This window comes from Rana temporaria, chromosome 2, assembly GCF_905171775.1.
Source record: "Rana temporaria chromosome 2, aRanTem1.1, whole genome shotgun sequence".
Classification (NCBI taxonomy): domain Eukaryota; kingdom Metazoa; phylum Chordata; class Amphibia; order Anura; family Ranidae; genus Rana; species Rana temporaria.
In genome coordinates this window covers 465,455,143-465,474,812 of record NC_053490.1, presented here as the reverse complement: position 1 = coordinate 465,474,812, position 19,670 = coordinate 465,455,143, and the positions used below count along the sequence as shown (strand labels likewise).

Genomic DNA, 19,670 nt, shown 5'->3' with positions numbered 1-19,670 from the left:
ATGTGTAAGCAAGAGGTTAAACTTGAGTCTTGATGTTACATTAATAATACTCTCATATTAGAGGAGCAAGATATATCATTATATAGTCCAAGGCAATTGATACCTTTTTGTTTAAAGAAAAATGTTTTTATGAAAAATGTAGCCAAATTATTTCAGCCACCGTCTGCATAGTAAATATCAACTGGTTATTTTAATATTAACTTGAACTTCTCTTTGTATGAAATGCTATTTTCTGGCGAGCGCGAGCTACACTATGCCGGTCTTAATTTTTTTATCCCCGTACTCACGGTTATATCGTACCTAGACGATTCCGTCTGCCGCGGGGAATGGGCGTTCCTAGCAAGAGGGAGGGTGATTGACGGCCGGCTCTGGCACGTCACGCTCCCTGAAGACAGCCGGAGTAGGTCTCGGCTCTTCACGGCGCCTGCGCACAGGCTATGCGCAGGCGCCGTGAAGAGCCAAGCCTATTTCGGCTATTTCCGGAGATGCGTGACGTGCCACGGCCGGCCGTCAATCACCTTCCCTGTCCATAGGAACGCCCATTCCCCGGAATCTTCTATGTACGCTATAACAGTGAGTACGGGGGAAAAAAAATAAGACCGGCATAGTGTAGCTCGCGCTACTATGCCGGATTTAATGCTAGAGGGAAATTTTTTTTTTTTTTTTTTTTTTTTTTTTTTTTAGGGTGAACCCCCGCTTTAAGCTAGTGCATTGTTGGTTCACTTACCTTTTCCTTCGATTTCCCTTCTAAATGTTTTTTTTCTTTGTCTGAATTTCTCATTTCCTGTTTCTCCTCAGTAAGCTTGCCCCCATCATCCGAGCGGTGGAAAGTCAGCCAGAACAGCTTACTGAACACCTTACTGAGGAGGAATAGGAAGTGAGAAATCCAGACAAAGAAACGAGCGCTGTAAATACTGAATATCAGCTGTCTTTAGGCTGGTCACGTGACTCGCGGACGCTTTTCAGCTCTGATGGATGGCTTCTGCGGAGGAGGCGAGTGGCCACGTGATCTCCCTCTGATGTCAGAGGGAGATCACAGCCCCTCTCACAGAAGACATCTATTAGAAGCTGGAAAGCGGCCGCGAGTGATGTGACCAGCCTGAAGACAGCTGAAACTCAGTATTTACAGCGCTTGTTTTTAAATACAACTTAGAAATTGTGCTATGCCAACCTCTAATAGAGGGGCTGGCATAGTCTTTAATAATGTCTTAACAACCACTTCAACAACCACTTTAAATTTGCAGCTGATTGAGTGGAAATATTTTGTACTCATCACTGAGAAAAATGCTTTTTAGTATCATTTTAGGTTTCAACATTATTTCTTTGAATTGCAGTGAGTAGATAACAATTATCACACATATCTTACTGCTGACAAGCTTCCTTCCTTGATGACCTAGGACAAGGAGTATACTAAGATACTAGCTGATATGGTACCTAATTAATATTTTAACCCCTTTTATTGTCCCAGGATCACACCATACGGGCCGCACTCTGGAGACCCACCGGACATAGCTGATGACAGATAACTGTACTGGCCTGCTGTCAGTAACAGGTGATCACTGCGGCCAATCGCAGCAGATCACATGACAATTGTACACATGGAATAGGTTTGTTTCATGTGTACTCTTGTGATTGGTCACAGTGTTTACATTGGTCCTGACATGGTCATTCACAGCACATCTGTACCTTTTTTTCGTTTTGGCCAATCACAGCTAATCACAATGGTAAACACTGAATGAATAGTTTTCATTCAGAAAAAAATGGTTGCTTATAACTGTGAAATTTTTCAGCCAACTTTCACCAAATCACATGGTTTTTCAGCTCTTTTCCCGCCACCCTTTGGGCAACTTCTGCTATTGTTGGCTGATGTTTAGCATTGGTTCTGAGCATGCGTGTTTGTACTTTGGATTTTGGTTCGATGGATTTGTGTACACCCGATTGGATTAGCCGACGTAGGATATTTGTTGCCGGAAGGTCTGAGAGCATTCACAGAGAACATTTGTTCGTTGAAAAAACTGAAAAAAAATTCAGATGGAGCATACACATGGTCGGATTGTCCGATCAAACACGTCCATTGGACAATTGTTGTCAAAATCCTATCGTGTGTATGGGCCTATAGTGTGTAACAAAAAAAAATCTTATCACCTCTTCAGAGTAGTACAGTGTTACTATGGTAACACTGTATTGTTCTGGTCACTGTATGTAAAAAAACAAACACATTTATAAAAAAAAAAAATATAGAAAAATTGAAAAAAGACAAAAAAATTATAATTTTTTTACATACTGTCACCAGTCAGTGTCTCTGATCATCACCGCACCAGTTATATTACGATTCTGTACTGCACTGGTGACAATATATATAAAGGAAAAATAATTATTGTGAATAAAACTTTTTTTATTATTACTTCTTCTTTCTCCTAAAAATTTGGACAAAAAAATTACAAATTCAAAAAACTCACTATGCCTCTTACTAAATACCCTGGACTGTTTACTTTCCAAAAATGGGTCATTTGGGAGATATTTGTACTGTCCTGGCATTTTTGGGCCTCAAGAAATGAGATAGATCGTCAATCCATCAGAATTGATTGATTTTCAGATAAATATACCATAGTTTGTGGCATGTGATTTGGGTTATTAGGGTTATTTATTTCACCAAAGAAATGTAGCATTATACATTTTGGCCTAAAGTTATGAAGAAAAATGTTTTATTTGCAAAATGTTATATCAAAGAAACACTGTTTTTTTTCAGATTTTCAGTCTTTTTTGTTTATTGAGCAAAATAAATAAAAGAAATCCAGCTATGATTAAATACCACTGAGAGAAAGCTCTATTTATGTGGAAAAAAAATGTCATATGGGTAATGTTGCATGACTGGGCAATAGTCAAAGTGTGACAACGATGAAAATTGGCCTGGGCAGGAAGGGGTTAAAAGTGTCCGGTATTGAATCAGTTGAGGACTATATGTGGACACAGACCCATTGTTAAAGTGGAACTTTCTGATAATCTATTAGGATTTCACTTTAAATACCTTGCTATGTTCATTTATGGACCATGCCTCGTAGCAACAAAGAAGCCTTTTGTATATTGAAGTATGAAACCTGACTTTATTCATGTAATATCTAAAACATGCATAGAAAAACCCTTTGAATCTGTATATTGATGGGAACTGACATGGCTACAAACAGGACCAGATAATGCACAAGGCAATCTAGGCAGCCTAGGGCCCAGTGGGTGTCTGGGGGCTGATATTATCAGCTGGCTTTTCTATGTCCAGCAGTCTATGGCAGGCTAAGGCTGGATAGGGCTAGATGCTGTACCAAGTGATACTGGCATTTAGGGGCACATGTGTTTGAGGACAAAGGTCTGGAATGCAGAAGACTCATGTGTTAAGCCAGCGTTGTCCTGCTGCGATCCACTGTTTTGGTGTCATAGCCGTTGTTCTCCTCCACCATCTTGGAGTTCTCAACTGGCTGCCCATTCCAGGTTCAGGCAGCCTAGCCTCTGAGGACGTGTGATACAACTCTGGCTGCTCTGTGTATTGTCTCCAGTGATTTATGACAGAGATATCACAGGAACCTGCAGGAGCCGGATACGTCATTCTTGCCTAGTTCAGAATGGCAGCAGGGAGTCAAGCCACTGAAAAAAAAAATGAAAAGAAACAAGAAATGGCCCCCAAACAAAAAACGCTATTAATAATGTTGGGTAGGAGGAGGGGGGGGGGGTAGAGTTCTGCTTTGATTACTTCACACTACAATCAGCAAGAGAGCTTAGGGATGGCTTGTTTTAAAGCTCTTTTATTGGTTGTTATTAATAAGCAAATAATGTAATGTCCATAGTCTGGATACGGGTGCACTTTAATGCACAGGAATGCCAAGACACAGACACAGTCACATGCAATGAAGTGCATTGCTATTTATTTAGGAGGAATTTAGGCCAAAATGTAGATTTTTCAAGGTACTGCTTATTCACAACGAATATTTATCAATGTTTCACATAGGATAACAATTCGTCACTTTTTTGAGCTGTGATACACTTAAATAGAAATGTAAAAGATCCACTTTAATGACTTACCTAACGTCAGAGTGACAATAAACAGATTTAAAGTGATTCTAAAGAAAAAAAAATAACAAACATGTTATACTTACCTTTGTGCAATGGTTTTACACAGAGAAGGACCGATCCTCCTCTTCTGGGGGCCCCAGACTTGTGGTTACTCCCCCCACCAAGTGCCCTCATAGCAAGCTGCTTGTTATGGGGGTACTCAGGCTGGCTCGCTCCTGAGTTGTGCTGTGTGGGTCTATTGACACACACAGCCTCCCACTCTCACTGGCTGTGATTGACAGCAACAGGAGCCAAAGGCTCTCGGTAAGGAGAGAGAAAGCGCACTTGTGCACATTGTTGGATTGAGATCGGTCTCAGATAAACATAAGGGGGGCTGTGGGGGGGGGGAGGCTGAAGACAGATGTTTTTTTAACTTAATGCATAAAAACCTTGGACCTTTAGAACCATTATAAGGCTACTAGTTACCATATAAATGAGCCTCTATTATGTATTTAATCTTATATACTCTTAACAGCTTTACCTTGTACAAAGCACACATATTGAAAAAGGTACAAAGTGGTAATTTTGTCACTTTTGTATTGTTTGGAATACAACGTGACATAAGGTTATTATCCCCATTACCTGACAGTAGCCCATCACCCTCCACTTGTTACCCTCAGAGTCATCTTGCTTTTACAATTGCAGCTGTTATTTCACCCATGAATTATTGCAAGAGAACCTAAATAGTCAATATTCTGTACAACCACAGATATTTCGTTTGTACGTGTCCATCGGTATAACGTGTATGTATATATTCCAATTTAAAGGGGAGTAATATCCTCAAAGCCTGCATTGTCCACTCCTCCAGAAATATGTACGTTTTCGCAACGAGTTCCATTTTCATTTGTTTCTGCAGGTTTCATCTTGTCTTCAGCTTCATCAGGTTCTTCAGCTTCAGATACTTTTTTCTTTCTGTAGAAAATTGAAAATAAATATTTTACTCAAACACATTTACAAATAAAATGCATCAAGTAACGGCTATCTATCTATCTAGTAAAACTTTGGACAGAGGGGTCGCGGTGGACGTGGTATACTTGGATTTTGCAAAAACGTTCGTTACAGTTCCCCACACGTGGCAAATGTGTAAGGTAAAGTATATAGGCTTGGAAATATCAGTTTGTAAATGGATAGAAAAAGACAGAATTCAGAAAGTAGCGGTTAATGATTCTTACTCTGAATGGTCTAAGGTTATCAGTGGTGTACCCCAAGGTTCAGTGCTGGGACCCTTACTTTTTTAATATCTTTAAATGATATTGGGTCTGGGATCAAAAGTAACATTTCAGTCTTTGCAGATGACACCAAGCTATGCAGTGGAATAATGTCCTTACAGGATGTCTCCAATTTACAAGCCGACCTCAATGCACTATCTAATTGGGCAACTAAGTGGCAGATGAGGTTTAATGTTGATAAATGTAAAGTTATGCACTTGGGGGCTAAGAATATGCATGCATCATACTAGGGGGAGTACAACTGGGGGGATCCATAGTGGAGAAGGATCTGGGGGTTTTGGGAGATCATAATACAATAATGGCATGCAATGCCAAGCTGCGGTTTCCAAAGCGAGCAAAGTCCTTTCTTGTATTAAGAGAGGTATGGACTCCAGAGACAGAGATATAATTTTGCCCCTGTACAAATCATTAGTAAGACCTCATCTAGAATATGCAGTTCAGCGTTCTGGAGCGAGATCTTGACAATGATAGCAAATGTGACATCTGTAAGGTTGGAACAAGAAGTAGAGATCTGTCTCTTGGGACTAATAGAGGGTAATGCTATTTCAAAAGAAAGGAAAACGCAGATAGGCCTGCTACTATTCTATGCCAGGAAAGTAATAGTGCTAAATTGGAAAAAAACAGAGGCCCCATCAATAGCACAGTGGAAAAATTTAGTAAATAGCAACCTGATATTATATAGAGAGACATATTGTAATAGAGGACATGGGGAGAAATATAGAAGAATATGGGCAAACTGGATAGAGAACCCTATAACAGCGTCAGGATGAGGGGAGAATTGGGGAGATAATCACACCATTGGGAGAGGGGGGGGAGGGAGGAAGAAGAATGAATGGCATTGGATGAAAGGATATTGTATGAATGTTTTGGGAATAAGGTCAATGTTAATGTCATTGGAGTTTTAGTAAAGTAAAATATGAATGTAATTTATGTGTGTGATCTTATTTCTTTGTATGGATAAAAAAAGAAAATTTAAATAAAGAGATTTATAAAAAAAAAAGAATATGCAGTTCAGTTTTGGGCTCCAGTTCTCAAAAAGGATATCGGGGAACTGGAGAAAGTGCAGAGAAGGGCAACCAAACTGATAAGAGGCATGGAGGAACTCAGCTACGAGGAAAGATTAAAGGAACTGAATTTATTCACTCTTGAGAAGAGAAGAATAAGGGGGGGATATGATTAACATTTACAAATATATAAGGGGTCCATATAGTGAACTTGGTGTTGAGTTATTCACTTTACATTCAACACAGATGACACGGGGCACTCTTTACGTCTAGAGGAAAAGAGATTTCATCTCCAAATACGGAAAGGTTTATTCACAGTAAGAGCTGTCAAAATGTGGAATAGACTCCCTGCATAGGTGGTTCTGGCCAGCTCAGTAGATTGCTTTAAGAAAGGCCTGGATTCTTTTCCAAATCTACATAATATAACTGGGTACTAACATTTATAGGTAAAGTTGATCCGGGGAAAATCCGATTGACTCTCGGGGGATCAGGAAGGAATTTTTTCCCCTGCTGTAGCAAATTGGATCATGCTCTGCTGGGGTGTTTCGCCTTCCTCTGGATCAACTGTGGGTATAGAATTGGGTATATGGGATTGTATGATATTATATATATTTTTTTTATGGTTGAACTAGATGGACTTGTGTCTTTTTTCAACCTGACTAACTATGTAACTATGTAACTATCTATCGTGTGGGAACATGGAATAATATAGTCAGAAGAGAACTCCTTCAACACACACACATGCACCTGTCAAAAAGTTATGTTTTATTTCTTTCACTAATGCCCTGTACACACGATCACTTTTTGTGATGAAATAAAATGACATTTTTAAAAATGTCATTTAAAATGATCGTGTGTGGGCAAAATGTAATTTTATGTCTTCTGAAAAATGACAATTTTTTTTTTCGAAAATGCTTGAATTTTTTATGTCATTTTTTAAAATGACATTTTTTGTGTCATAAAAAATGATCGTGTGTGGGAAAAAATGAAGTTTTAAACCCGCACATGCCCAGAAGCAAGTTATGAGACGGGAGCGCTCGTTCTGGTAAAACTACCATTCATAATGGAGTAAGCACATTCATCACACTGTAACAGACAAAAAAGCACAAATCGTCTTTTACTAACAAGTAACCAGCTAAAAGCAGCCTCAAGACGAATAGAACTTCCCCTTAAGAGTGCTGTCACTTTGATCATCATTTTTCAAAAACGATGGTGTGTGGGCAACATCATTTTTAATGATGAAGTTGGAAAAATTTCATTTTTTTTCATGACAAAAAGTGATCGTGTGTACAGGGCATAATACTTATTTATCATACACTAAATAATGAGATGTCCACAGTGCACAGTGAAATCAGACTTTTCAGCTCTAAAGCAAAGCTGCCCTGGATCATGACCAATAACAAACAATTTGCTTTCTCAATGCGGTTGGTTTACTAAAGCCAAATAGAGCGTTTTGGCTTTGCAAGAGAATTTTCCCCAGAGCTTACTGGATAAGCTGAAGTTTTATTAACTGTTAACTGTATTTTTGGTTGCACATTATTGCAAGATGGAAGTCAGGAGAGCTTCACCTCATTCCCTAAGCTCTGGGGTGACTTCTCTTGTAAAGAGTAACTCCCCTTACAAGGTTAACAGCCTATTTGCCTTTAGTAAATCCACCTCAATGACAAAATAGAAAATTTCTAGAAGGTATGGTTCTAATGACTCGCCGTGGGACCTCAAATCCATTCTGAAAATACACTGGAACAAAGCTAATCCTATCTAATCAAACTAATACTTGTGAAACAAAGAAACTATGTCCCTATATAAAATATAAAAAAACAAAACATACATACTAGTCCATAGAGTCCATCGTTGTCTTCTTTGCAGACAAAGTTCTCCCTTCACCATTCTTCTCTCAGGTCACCATCTTGAATCGAGATCTGACACATGCAAAGACATGTCATGGGGAGATGTGTCTGAGCATGCACCAAATCTTCCTGGTATGTGCAGAAACAGCTTGGGTCTCTGCCAGTAATGTGAGAGACCCCATAGCGTGTCTGAGCATCTCCTAGGATGTGCAACTTAGGCGGGCCATAGACAGTTCAAACCTCGGCCAGTTCAGCAGGAATCCGGCTGAGATTTGAACCATGTATGGGCAGGCTGAATGTACCAAATTGATTGATCGATCAACTTGGGTACAACCAGCCTGACAAATTTTACATGCGATTATCGCTAGCAGATGGTATAGCCCCAAGCAATAATCACTGTCTTGTCCAGGCAGGGACAGCTTCAACCACCCCGCCTGAAGAATACAATGGCTCTGTAGGAGGAATTCCCCTGCCAACACTGTCTGTGTTGATGGGGGGAATCAAGCAAATATGTTTCCTTTCGCTTCATGTATGGCCTGCCTGCCTTTGTCTTTGCATTGCCTTTAGGTGGCAATGCACAGGATCGCATCCATGCACAGACAGACTGTAAGTGATACTAAAGTCTTGTGTTTTTTTTGTTTAAAAATAAGAAACATGTTATACTTACCTGCTCTGTGCAGTGGTTTTGAACAGAGCAGCCCAAATGCCCAAATCCTCGTCTACTTGGGTTCCTTGCCACCTCCCCTGGCCCCTCCCTCCTGCCAAGTGCCCCCTGCAGCAAGCAGATTGCTATGGGGGCATCCAAGCTGAGCTGCTGTTCTATGTGTACATTCAGACACGGAGCCGTGACTTCACTCCACCCTCTCTCTCACCTCATTGGCTTACTGACTTTTATTGACAGCAGCGTAAGCCAATGGCGGCTGCTTTGTGTCTCAGCCAATCAGGAGGGAGAGTCCTTCGACAGCCAAAACTCTTGTGCAACATTGCTGGATCGAAATGGAGCTTAGTTACATATTAGGGGGGCTACTGCACAGATAAAAAACCTTCTGATTTTAGAACCCCTTTAAGAAAAGGAATGAAATTCAGCTTTAGGCTGGATTTACACATGTGCGGTGCAAACAGCTTCGCAGAGAAAAAGCAGCTGTTCAGCGATGCCTCTCCGTTGTATCTGCGGATCAGCTGGGCAGGGAGAGGGGGAAGGTGTAGTGAGGAGGGGGAGAGAATGCCTGTTCACAACAAAACGCATCTGCGAATCAGATGCGTTCCCATAGAAGAATATGTGCCTACAATTCGCACCGCACTGCCTAGAAAATGCACACGTTTTTTGGGCAAAGCGGATTGCGAATGCAATGCACATATGTGAACCAGACTGATTGAAACTAATAGATTTTAAAATAAGCCGCATCCAATTTGCATAGGTGTAAACCCAGCCTTAATGTCTTTAGGAATGTAATGACATGTTACTACATAGAAGCTACTTACTAACACCAACTTTGTATTTCCTAAAACATATATTGAATCTCTTATAAATAGATACTATAGGTTAGTTACATGTTTTTTTGTAAACCCCTTTTGAAATCCAGTAAAAAGTATTGCAACAGAAAGCACAAACACATGCATGTGTTCATACAGTAGGTAAATAGTTTAAGTGGGAAGATTAAGTTAGCAAATATTAATGGCAAATATACTTCATAAATCAGCTGAATGAATTTGTTAGCAAATCTGAAATGAATGTCCTTATAAACAGACTCTAAAGTAAAAAAAAAAAGCTTTAATATCATCATTATTTTGCCTTGAACCTTGTACAAATTGTTCAGAAAGACGTTGTTCCATGTGCACTGAAATCACTAGATAAGAAAGTCAAAGATCATGAATAATGCATATCTCAGGTGTTTATGACACAGTTAGTGGTAATTCCTACACTCGGAAATCATTAACCCTAATAACATTTTATTGTGTTTTCTGAACTTGGAATGGTGTGTGTCACTGAAAGAAATTATGATGACCTATAGCTATTAAATGGCAATTATGCACCCAGCATGACTTTTTTTTGTTAATTACAGGAGAATTTTTTTATTTATAACTAGAAACCAACTCTATCACTTCTCAGAACAATACCCTATACTGATTACGAACTATGAATAAACTAAAGATTTAAATCTGTGGTTAGAAAAAATACTGTAGCATTTTTTCGAGTACACAAGCTCATGGAGAATAACTAGATCCCAAGCAACATTTTTGTTGCACTGTGAGTGAATGAATAACTTGTATAGCGCTACAAATGCGAACTGAATCGCCTCAAGGCGCTTTGCATCCAGTGACGTCCTAATCCTTCAGAATAGGTGGGTCTTAAGTTTTTTCCTGAAGGCCCGATGGTTTTCCTCCATGCTGATGTCCGTGGGTAGAGCGTTCCATAGCCGTGGTCCTTGGACTGCAAATCTATGCTCTCCCTTCGATTTGTAGTGGGACTTGGGGGTGTGGAGAAGGTTTTGGTTGGTTGATCGGATCGCGCGATTGGGGGTGTAGTGTTTTATTTTCTCGCATAAGTATTGAAGAGCGTTTCCTTGTGTGCACTTGTGGGTGAGACAGAGGGTCTTGAATGTGATCCGATCCTTTACGGTTAGCCAATGAAGTGTCCTCAGTAAAGGGGTGATGGATTCCCAGGGTTTTTTCCCTGTTACCAGTCTTGCTGTCGTGTTCTGGACGACTTGTAGGTGTGAAATCTGGTATTTAGGTAGTCCTATCCTATGTAGAGGGAGTTTGCGTAGTCGAGTCGGGAATTGATGATTGTTCCAACTACTACTGCTATTTCCTCTTCTGGGATGAAGGGGACGAGTCTACGCAGCAGGCGGAGGAGATTGTGCGATCCGCTGACTACTGATCCTATTTGTGCATCCATCAACATCTCCGAATCAAAGATGACTCCGAGACTTTTGACTTTGGTGCTCGGGGTAATGGTTTGTCCAAGGATGGTGGGTGGTGTCCATGAAGTCTTAGCTTTTGTCTTTCGGTTTGCATGGAGGAGAAGAAGTTCTGTTTTGGATCCATTGAGTTTAAGGGAGCTCTTAGTCATCCAATCATCGATTAATGCAAGGTAATTTTCCAGTCCGTGAAATTGGTCTTTTTTTCCGGTGATGTGAAAGTAGAGTTGAGTGTCGTCAGCGTATGAGTGGTAGCACAGGTCCTGTTTGCTGATGATTTTAAGGAGTGGGCGGAGGTAGATGTTAAAGGGGTTGTAAAGGAAAAACATTTTTTCCCTAAATAGTTTCCTTTACCTTAGTGCAGTCCTCCTTCACTTACCTCATCCTTCAATTTTGCTTTGAAATGTCCTTATTTCTTCTGAGAAATGCTCACTTCCTGTTCTTCTGTCTGTAACTTACCACCGTAATGCAAGGCTTTCTTTCTGGTGTGGAGAAAGCCTCTTGAGGGGGGAGGGGGTGAGCAGGAGTGTCAGGATGCCCACTAACACACAGCTCTTTTCTCTATCTGCAAAGTAGAGAGTGTCCTGACTTGCCTGCTCGCCCCCTTCCCCCTCAAGAGGCTTTCTCCACACCAGGGTGACAGGGGTGATCCTTGAGGGACTCTGCAAGAAATTGCATGAGTTTTAGAGGTGAAGGCTCTTAGTTTCACTGTCTGGGAACGATTTTCTAGAAAGGATACAAACCAGGGTAGGTCAGAGCCTTGCGACTCCAGCTACTTCTTTAAGGTGAAAGAGTAGGTTTTGTGGTCTACTGTGTCGAACGCTGCACTGAGATGGGAGAGAGCGTCGTGTCAACATCGGAAGAAGAGAAGAGGGAAGAAGACAACGGAGAAGACCGGGCAAGAGCTAGCAAAAGAGCAGAAGATAGCGAGGAGGCCAAGCAGAAGACACCGGACAGCGGGAGAAGAACATGAGAGCGCGGAGAAGAGACCGGAAAGAGCACGGAGAAGTCAGAAGAGACCCCTGAAGTTGGAAGAGACCCCCGGAGCTGCCTAATAAATTACTTTATAAACCTGTGTAGTGTTTTTTTAATTGACACTTTTTTTCAGGTGAATGGGTAGGGGTACAATGTACCCCATTCTCAATCACATAGGGTGGGGGCTGGGATCTGGGGGCCCTCTTATTAAAGGGGGCTCTCAGATTCTGATAAGCCCTTTGCCCGCAGACCCCAACAACCAACAGCCAGGGTTGTCGATAAGAGGCCTTTGTCCTCATCAACATTGGATGTTTTGGATTTTGGATGTAAGTGCCTACTTATTTTTTATAATACATTTTATTGGCATACTGCACCATGAAGCCTCTTCCTTTCATCCTATGACATTCCCACTGGCGGAGATCACCTGGAGAAGGCTGCCTCCGTAGTTGTGAGGAATATATCTTACTGCTGCAGGAAAATTGGATCCCTTCACTGGATAAATTTGAGATGAATTCCCTCAGTGGTTGATTCCTGTCTGAGCGCTTTTGATCTCTATAATTTGAGATCCAACAAATCTGGTAAGCGGCACAAAGTGATTGATTTTATTAAACAGAAGCACTGGGTGAACAAAGAGTATTTATTCACATATTTGCACCTTGTGGAGCACTATATGGACATTTATTTAGATATCTCACCATTGTTAAATTTCACTGTTTTTATCATCATTTACTTCCTTTTATATAAGGTGTTTTTATCTTGGGGATGCACACTTTTTCTTTTATACATATTGTTATTAGCTGAATTATCAGGCTACTTATGTTGCAGCACCAACTTGTCACTTTATAATGTATTGGGTTAGCGCTGATTTGAAACAGGCCTAAAGACAGAGGTTCTGGCTGAAGAGAAAGTAGGAAATGAGACGATTCTGCAGCTAAAAGCCCCCCGCTCGCAGACTCCTACAACCACTGGGCAAGGGTTGTGGGGAAGAAGCCCCTCTCGTTCCCCCCCCCCTTTTCCTGCAGCCTGCCAGGTTGCATGCTCAGATAAGGGTCTGGTATGGATTTTAGGGGGACCGCGCGCCATTTTTTTATACTTTGATCCCCTTACAATCCATACCATACCTGAAGGTCCTGATATGGATTTTTTTTGGGGGGGGGGGGATTTTGACATTTTTTTCCCCTACATATATATAACGACTTAAAAAAAGAGAAATAATATAGAAGGATTGGAAGCTCCAATGGCTCTATATAAGAGAGAGTTAATGGTTATGTTACCACCTTGTACTGTATATGTCTAATTGTGAATTTGTTTTCTTTATTTAAAACATACTAGAAATGTACAGTAATTACACAAATATCATGACATTAAGATATTACCTGTTCAGACCAGCAGTGTCATATGGTCAAAGAAGCATAGGAATGAATGAATCGGCTGAATGATCAATATATTGAATCTCTAGAAAATATGTATGGTCAAATTGCAATTTACAATTGCTTATTTTAAACTAAAAAAGGGATTTTTATAACATCTTACCTGTAAAATCCTTTTCTTGGAGTACACCACTGGACACAGAGCCATTACATAATGGGTTAAGGGTCACCGGCGGTGATGGGACACTGGCACAACCAATTAAAGACAGTTCTCCTCCATATAACCCCTCCCATCAGGGAAGTACCTCAGTTTTGTAGCAAGCAATAAAGGTTCCCATAAGAAGGGGGGGACCTCTGTGTCCCGTGGTGTACTCCAAGAAAGGGATTTTACAGGTAAGCTATTATAAAAATCCCTTTTTCTTTATTGCACACCACGGGACACAGAGCTATTACATAATGGGACGTCCCAGAGCAATGCTCAATATGAATGGTGGGAGACACAGATCAAGCAGGCCGCCTGCAGACAAGAAGCCCTAAACTGCTGTCTGCAGCACACTTTGCCCGAAGGCGGCATTCTCATGTCTTTTCACATCTATTTGATAGAATTTGGAAAATGTGTGGACTGAAGACCAAGTTGCAGCTTTACAGATCTGAGTCATCGAAGCCTGGTGATGCACTGCCCATGAAGCACTTATCGCCCTGGTAGAGTGCGCCTTAACAGAAAAAAGGGGAATCCTGTTCTTTAAACCATAAGCTTGAATAATTACTTTGAAATCATTTAGAAATGGTGGATTTTGATGCCACTTGGCCCTTCTTGGGTCCATCTGGCAAAATAAACAAAACATTTGTCTTACGTATCTGAGCGGTTGCCTGCATATACACCTTTACTGCTCCTACTAGATCCAGAGAGTGCAATAATTTTTCCTCCGCTTTCCGCGGATCCGGAAAAAAAGAAGGCAGAACAATGTCCTGATTTAAATTAAAAGGCGACACCACCTTAGGTAAAAAGGCCGGGTGGGTTCGTAGTACAATTTTGTCTTTGTGACAAATTAAATAAGGCTCTTTACACGAAAGAGCTGCTATTTTTAGATACTCTTCTAGCCGAAGAGATAGCAATCAAAAATGCCAATTTCCTGCCTCAAAGAATCAGTAAATATGCGTCCTTGATGTCTATGGATGCCATGAATTCTCCACCTTGTAGGGAGGCGATCACGGATCGAATAGTTTCCATTCGGAAATGGCGAATGTTCAGATATCGATTTAGAGATCTTAGATCCAGGATGGGTCTGACGTCTCCTTTTGGTTTTGGGACCACAAAGAGGTTTACATAAAAACCTGAACCTTACTCTTTTGGGGGTACTTCTGTGACTACTCCTTGAGGCAGCAAGTGATCCAAACCCTTGAAGAAGGATCCTCTTTTTTGTGAATCTTTGGAGAGTCTTGAACATTGGAACTGAGAAGATGGGATCTCTCGAAATTCCAGTTTGTACCCTAAGGATACTGTGGATACTACCCACTTGTCCTGGATTTCTGTTTGCCATGCCACTGAAAACTGACGCAGCCGTCCCCCCACTCGGTTGAGCGGGGGCGCCCTTCACATTGAGGCTTTTGGGTCTTGCTTGTTAGCTCTTGGACCCCACGGCTTCTTGTTTTTCTGAAAAAATTGTGTGTGTTACCGGCGCCAAGATAATATCAACATTCTTATTAAGTCTTGCTGCAATAAAAAGTGCAACCTCCAAGGTTGGGTTTAGATTTGTGTATTTGTGAAGTGTATTGCGCTAACTTATTAGTATTGCGCTTCTTATTAAGTCTTGCTGCAATAAAAAGTGCAACCTCCAAGGTTGGGTTTAGATTTGTGTATTTGTGAAGTGTATTGCGCTAACTTATATAAACATTTTACCATGACCTGTGAACTTGTTACCCAAAAAACAAAAAGTATGTACATGTATCTATGATTATTAATTAATGTTTAAACAATCAACAAATAGTGTGCAATAAATACCAATACAGTGCCCTGTGCCAAACTATAACATATGAATTTCTCAATCCATCAAAAAAAAATGTGAAATAAATGCAAAAAGATTTCAAATATGCTACTGTTACAATCCACAGCTTGAATGTGCCCCAAGAAAGCAAGAAAAAATTATTTTATACAAAAAAATATATGTATATGTGCTAAGAAAGTCCTTAATAGATAATTTCTTGCAGTGATGCCCAGCTATGTTTCCACCTTCACCGCAAATAGTGCCTACACTGTCACCGGATAAAATGGCCACTCACCAGATGGACCCAGAAATCTGCCTTTGGTTCATATGGATAACCACTCCCTCTCTCAGGTTTATCAGCAATCACTCCCAATGCTTTGGCTGTAGTCTCGTTCTATATCCACTCATATAACATATAAAATACTATCATGGTGTAGTATATCAAAGAATTTATTATGATTAAAACATATATAGTTATTCCACTCACATGTAAAAGTGCCTGGGAGCAGGCACTGAGCTAATCCAGCCGTAAATAGGAGTATACAAATGTACGGGTGTGTCCTGGTCCGCACGTGTGATGCCTCACTTTGTCGCCTGCGTTCCCAGCCTCGTTATACTCAGACTGGACATGACGAGCTGGCAATGGTCCCGCAGCCTCTATGCATTTCGCAACTTAATGCGTCGTCCTGACTGATTGCTGATAAACCTGAGAGAGGGAGTGGTTATCCATATGAACCAAAGGCAGATTTCTGGGTCCATTTGGTGAGTGGCCATTTTATCCGGTGACGGTGTAGGCACTATTTGCGGTGAAGGTGGAAACATAGCTGGGCATCACTGCAAGAAATTATCTATTAGGGACTTTCTTAGCACATATACATATATATTTGTTTTATATTTTTTTGTATAAAATACATTTTTCTTGCTTTCTTGGGGCACATTCAAGCTGTGGATTGTAACAGTAGCATATTTGAAATCTTTTTGGATTTATTTCACATTTTTTTGATGGATTGAGAAATTCAGATGTTATAGTTTGGCACAGGGCACTGTATTGGTATTTTTGGCACACTATTTGGTGATTGTTTGCACAATAATTAATAATCATAGACACATGTACATACTTTTTGTTTTTTGGGTAACAAGTTCACAGGATCAGTTGTGGTAAAATGTTTATATAAGTTAGCGCAATACACTTCACAAATACACAAATCTTGTTTTTCTGAGCCTGATTTTCTTTGGCCTTTGAGGCTGGCTGAAAAGGCCGTCGCCACTGGGTGAAGGCAGGTTTTCCCAGAACTGGGGAAAAAGAACGTTTAAAACAAGGCCTATTGTTTTTCTATTTCTCAGGTAAAAGAGTGTTTTTTCCACTTGATATCTTCTGGATATATTTTTCCAGGTCGTCCCCAAATAGGCGTTCACCATGGAAGGGGAAACTGGCCAAAAGTTTTTTGCATGGAGTCTCTGCTGACCAATGTTTGCACTAACTGGAGTGTAAGGCGCGATGCTTGTGGGATATAATCTCTCATAGCATCTATTGTAAAACATAAGGCTTTAGGTAAATTCTCCCAAAATGTTACCTGTTCTGGAGGCAAATCTTTTAGCCCTTGTTTTATCTGTTGTTTGATGACCTGACACATACCGACTGCTGCTACAGCAGGTTGGGTAACTGAACTGGCCAAAAGAAAAGAGGATTTTAGTAGAGATTCCAATTTTTTTTCAGCTGGATCTTTAAACACCTGTGCATTATCCACCGGGCAGGTCAGGTTCTTATTTATACAAGAAATAGCTGCATCTACCGATGGTAGGCTCCATTTCTTGGAAAACTTTTCCTCCATAGGATAAAGAATGTCACATTTTTTAGGAGGTGAGAAACGCCTGTCTGGATGTTGCCAGTCTGCTTAGATTAGTCCCTCTAGTAACGGGTGCACTGGGAAGGAGCTTGCACCCTGCTGGGCTTTTAATGAACCCAGGGAGGAGACAGGTGATTCAGTTAACCCTGAAGAAGGTAACTTAAATGTGGAACGCACTGTTCCCGCATAACATTGCACCTGCAACTTCAGGATCTGGGATGCAGAGAATGTCTCCTCTGATACTCCTGATTCATCTGACTCCTCATCCTTATCTTCTGTAGGAGATGCATCATCCTCATCCTCAGATATTTCTGAAAGGAGGTCTACCACAGAAGGGGATCTGTTTCGCTTTTTATCCTTTTTTAAGGATTTAGCGATTAACGTAGCGATTCTTCCTTCTAAATTGTCTAGGGCTACTGCTAAAGTGTCTTTGGTGACATACGCAGGCCCAGGCCTCACCGGAGAACCCACTATCCCAGATAGCGGCAATGGCTCATCCTGTACAGGTGCATTGGCTAATACCGGTGAGGAAGGTGCTGAGCCAGCAGTGCTAGAGCCTTCCGCCTCAAGTGGCTTCTTTTTTGTCCTGGTCATATTGCTTATGCAAAGCCAAGGTACTCAAAAGCATATACTACTGTGCTCAGTTTATCAATCTACATAAAGTATGCAACTTTCAAACACACAGTTTCAATGCCCAAGTGAGTGTCTCTCTTTGGTAGTACAAGCCCCAACCACACGGAGTCTCACGTGTCCCTTGTAATGCTGCTGTTCCCTTCAAGGCAAAAGTCTGCTGGGCTTTGTGGTTCCTTTTATGGCGTTTATGAATTTGGCGTCGTTTTTTGCACATGCGCGCGCCGTCTCCGATAAAAGCATGCCCCCGCGTGCGCGCGCCCGGCAATGGCGGCGATCGTTTGTGGTGAGTTTTTTCCCCCCTCCTATGCTTTCCACCTTTAGTGAAGCCTTAAGTACAGTGATGGTTTTTAAAACATGTCCTGTTTGTTTGTTTCCCTCTTACTAACCTCTTGTCGCCTTGTTAGTGCTTAGAGAGGAGGAGGAGGGAGGAGGAGACCTGAAGCCAAACTGCAGCAGGGAAATTTAGTTTTCTTCCTAACATACACACGTGATGAGTCTCTTCACTCCCCCCAGTGGCAGCTTTAGAGAAGACACCTCACTTTAAAGTATAGAAAATATCCTTAAAATAGATTTTTAGGACTCTAACCTCTTACCTTATCCGCGCCGCAGGTTCTTTGATCAGACGGTACCAAACTTTGTCCCTCACGGCGGGCAGTGTGTGCCAACCTTCAGGGATATGAGTTCCTATTTAAAGGATACTTCTCCCCTGGGCCTTGTAAAAGACTCTGACCAGGACTTTTAGCGAAGTAGCGAAAGTGCTGAACCTCAGAGTCCAGTCCTCCGAAGAGAGACATTACAGGCGACGCCTCGTGCATGAGGCCCGGATCCCATCCAGTTTTGACCTACTTTAGGCATCTTGGGTGGGTCCGGAAGCATAGTTCTTTTACCCCCAGAGGGTCTCTTTGGCAGAGCTTTCCTTTTAGCATCCTATCGTGTCCAACACCTTTAGACACTGGCGAAAAAACTGAGGTACTTCCCTGATGGGAAAGGTTATATGGAGGGGAACTGTCTTTAATTGGTTGTGCCAGTGTCCAATCACAGATGGTGACCCTTAACCCATTATGTAATGGCTCTGTGTCCCGTGGTGTACGATAAAGAAAATACGTTTGGTTTTACTATATTTCAGCTATTTGAGCCTCATATTCAAAATAACAATTCATGAAACATAGTAGGAGAGTAAGAAGAGGACAGATTACAGTAATCATCAAAACAATTTGGCACATTTTTCAATTTTGTATTCAATAATTTTCTAAGGATAAATTATGATGAACCATTGCAGCCATTTATGCCTTGGGCTTAAAGTATAAAAAACAAAAAACACAACAACTTTTGTATAATTGTAATCTCTCACACAATACAAACAAGAATATTCATTATCATTTAGTGAGTCATACTGCTCTGACGTAAACCATTAAAACAGACCTTGGAGGTCTGTCTGTTATTTTTCATCTAACAATTCAAGTTTACAAGTATTTGGCAGAAAATACTATTTGTTTTTATGAGGAATTTTAATTAGACCCCTATCTGAGATCTGTGATAATTATGCAAAAAAAGTTCTCATTTAGATCCTTAAAAGTGTTTCTAGATTAAAAGGATATGACCTTTCTATGTAGCACTTCAAAACCTCCCCAGCACCACTTAAAGGAGTTGTAAAGAATTTTTATTTTCACCTTAATGCAATCTATGCATTAAGGTGAAAAAACATTGGATGCTGAAACCACCCCCCCCCCCCCCCCCCCCCCCCCCGAGCCCCCGTTA

The 19,670-nt window shown here is 41.0% G+C and overlaps 1 protein-coding gene across 1 annotated transcript in view; it reads right to left on the bottom strand.

The window, feature by feature from the left end:
- Positions 1–3,778: 3,778 nt before the first annotated feature.
- CLTRN (collectrin, amino acid transport regulator) overlaps positions 3,779–19,670 on the bottom strand; it is a 63,049-nt gene continuing 47,157 nt past the window's right edge. Inside the window, exon 6 of the mRNA XM_040338662.1 lies at positions 3,779–5,013. Within this exon, the coding sequence (XP_040194596.1) occupies positions 4,863–5,013 (151 nt within the window). The 3' untranslated portion in view covers positions 3,779–4,862. The remainder of the gene's footprint in view (positions 5,014–19,670) is intronic.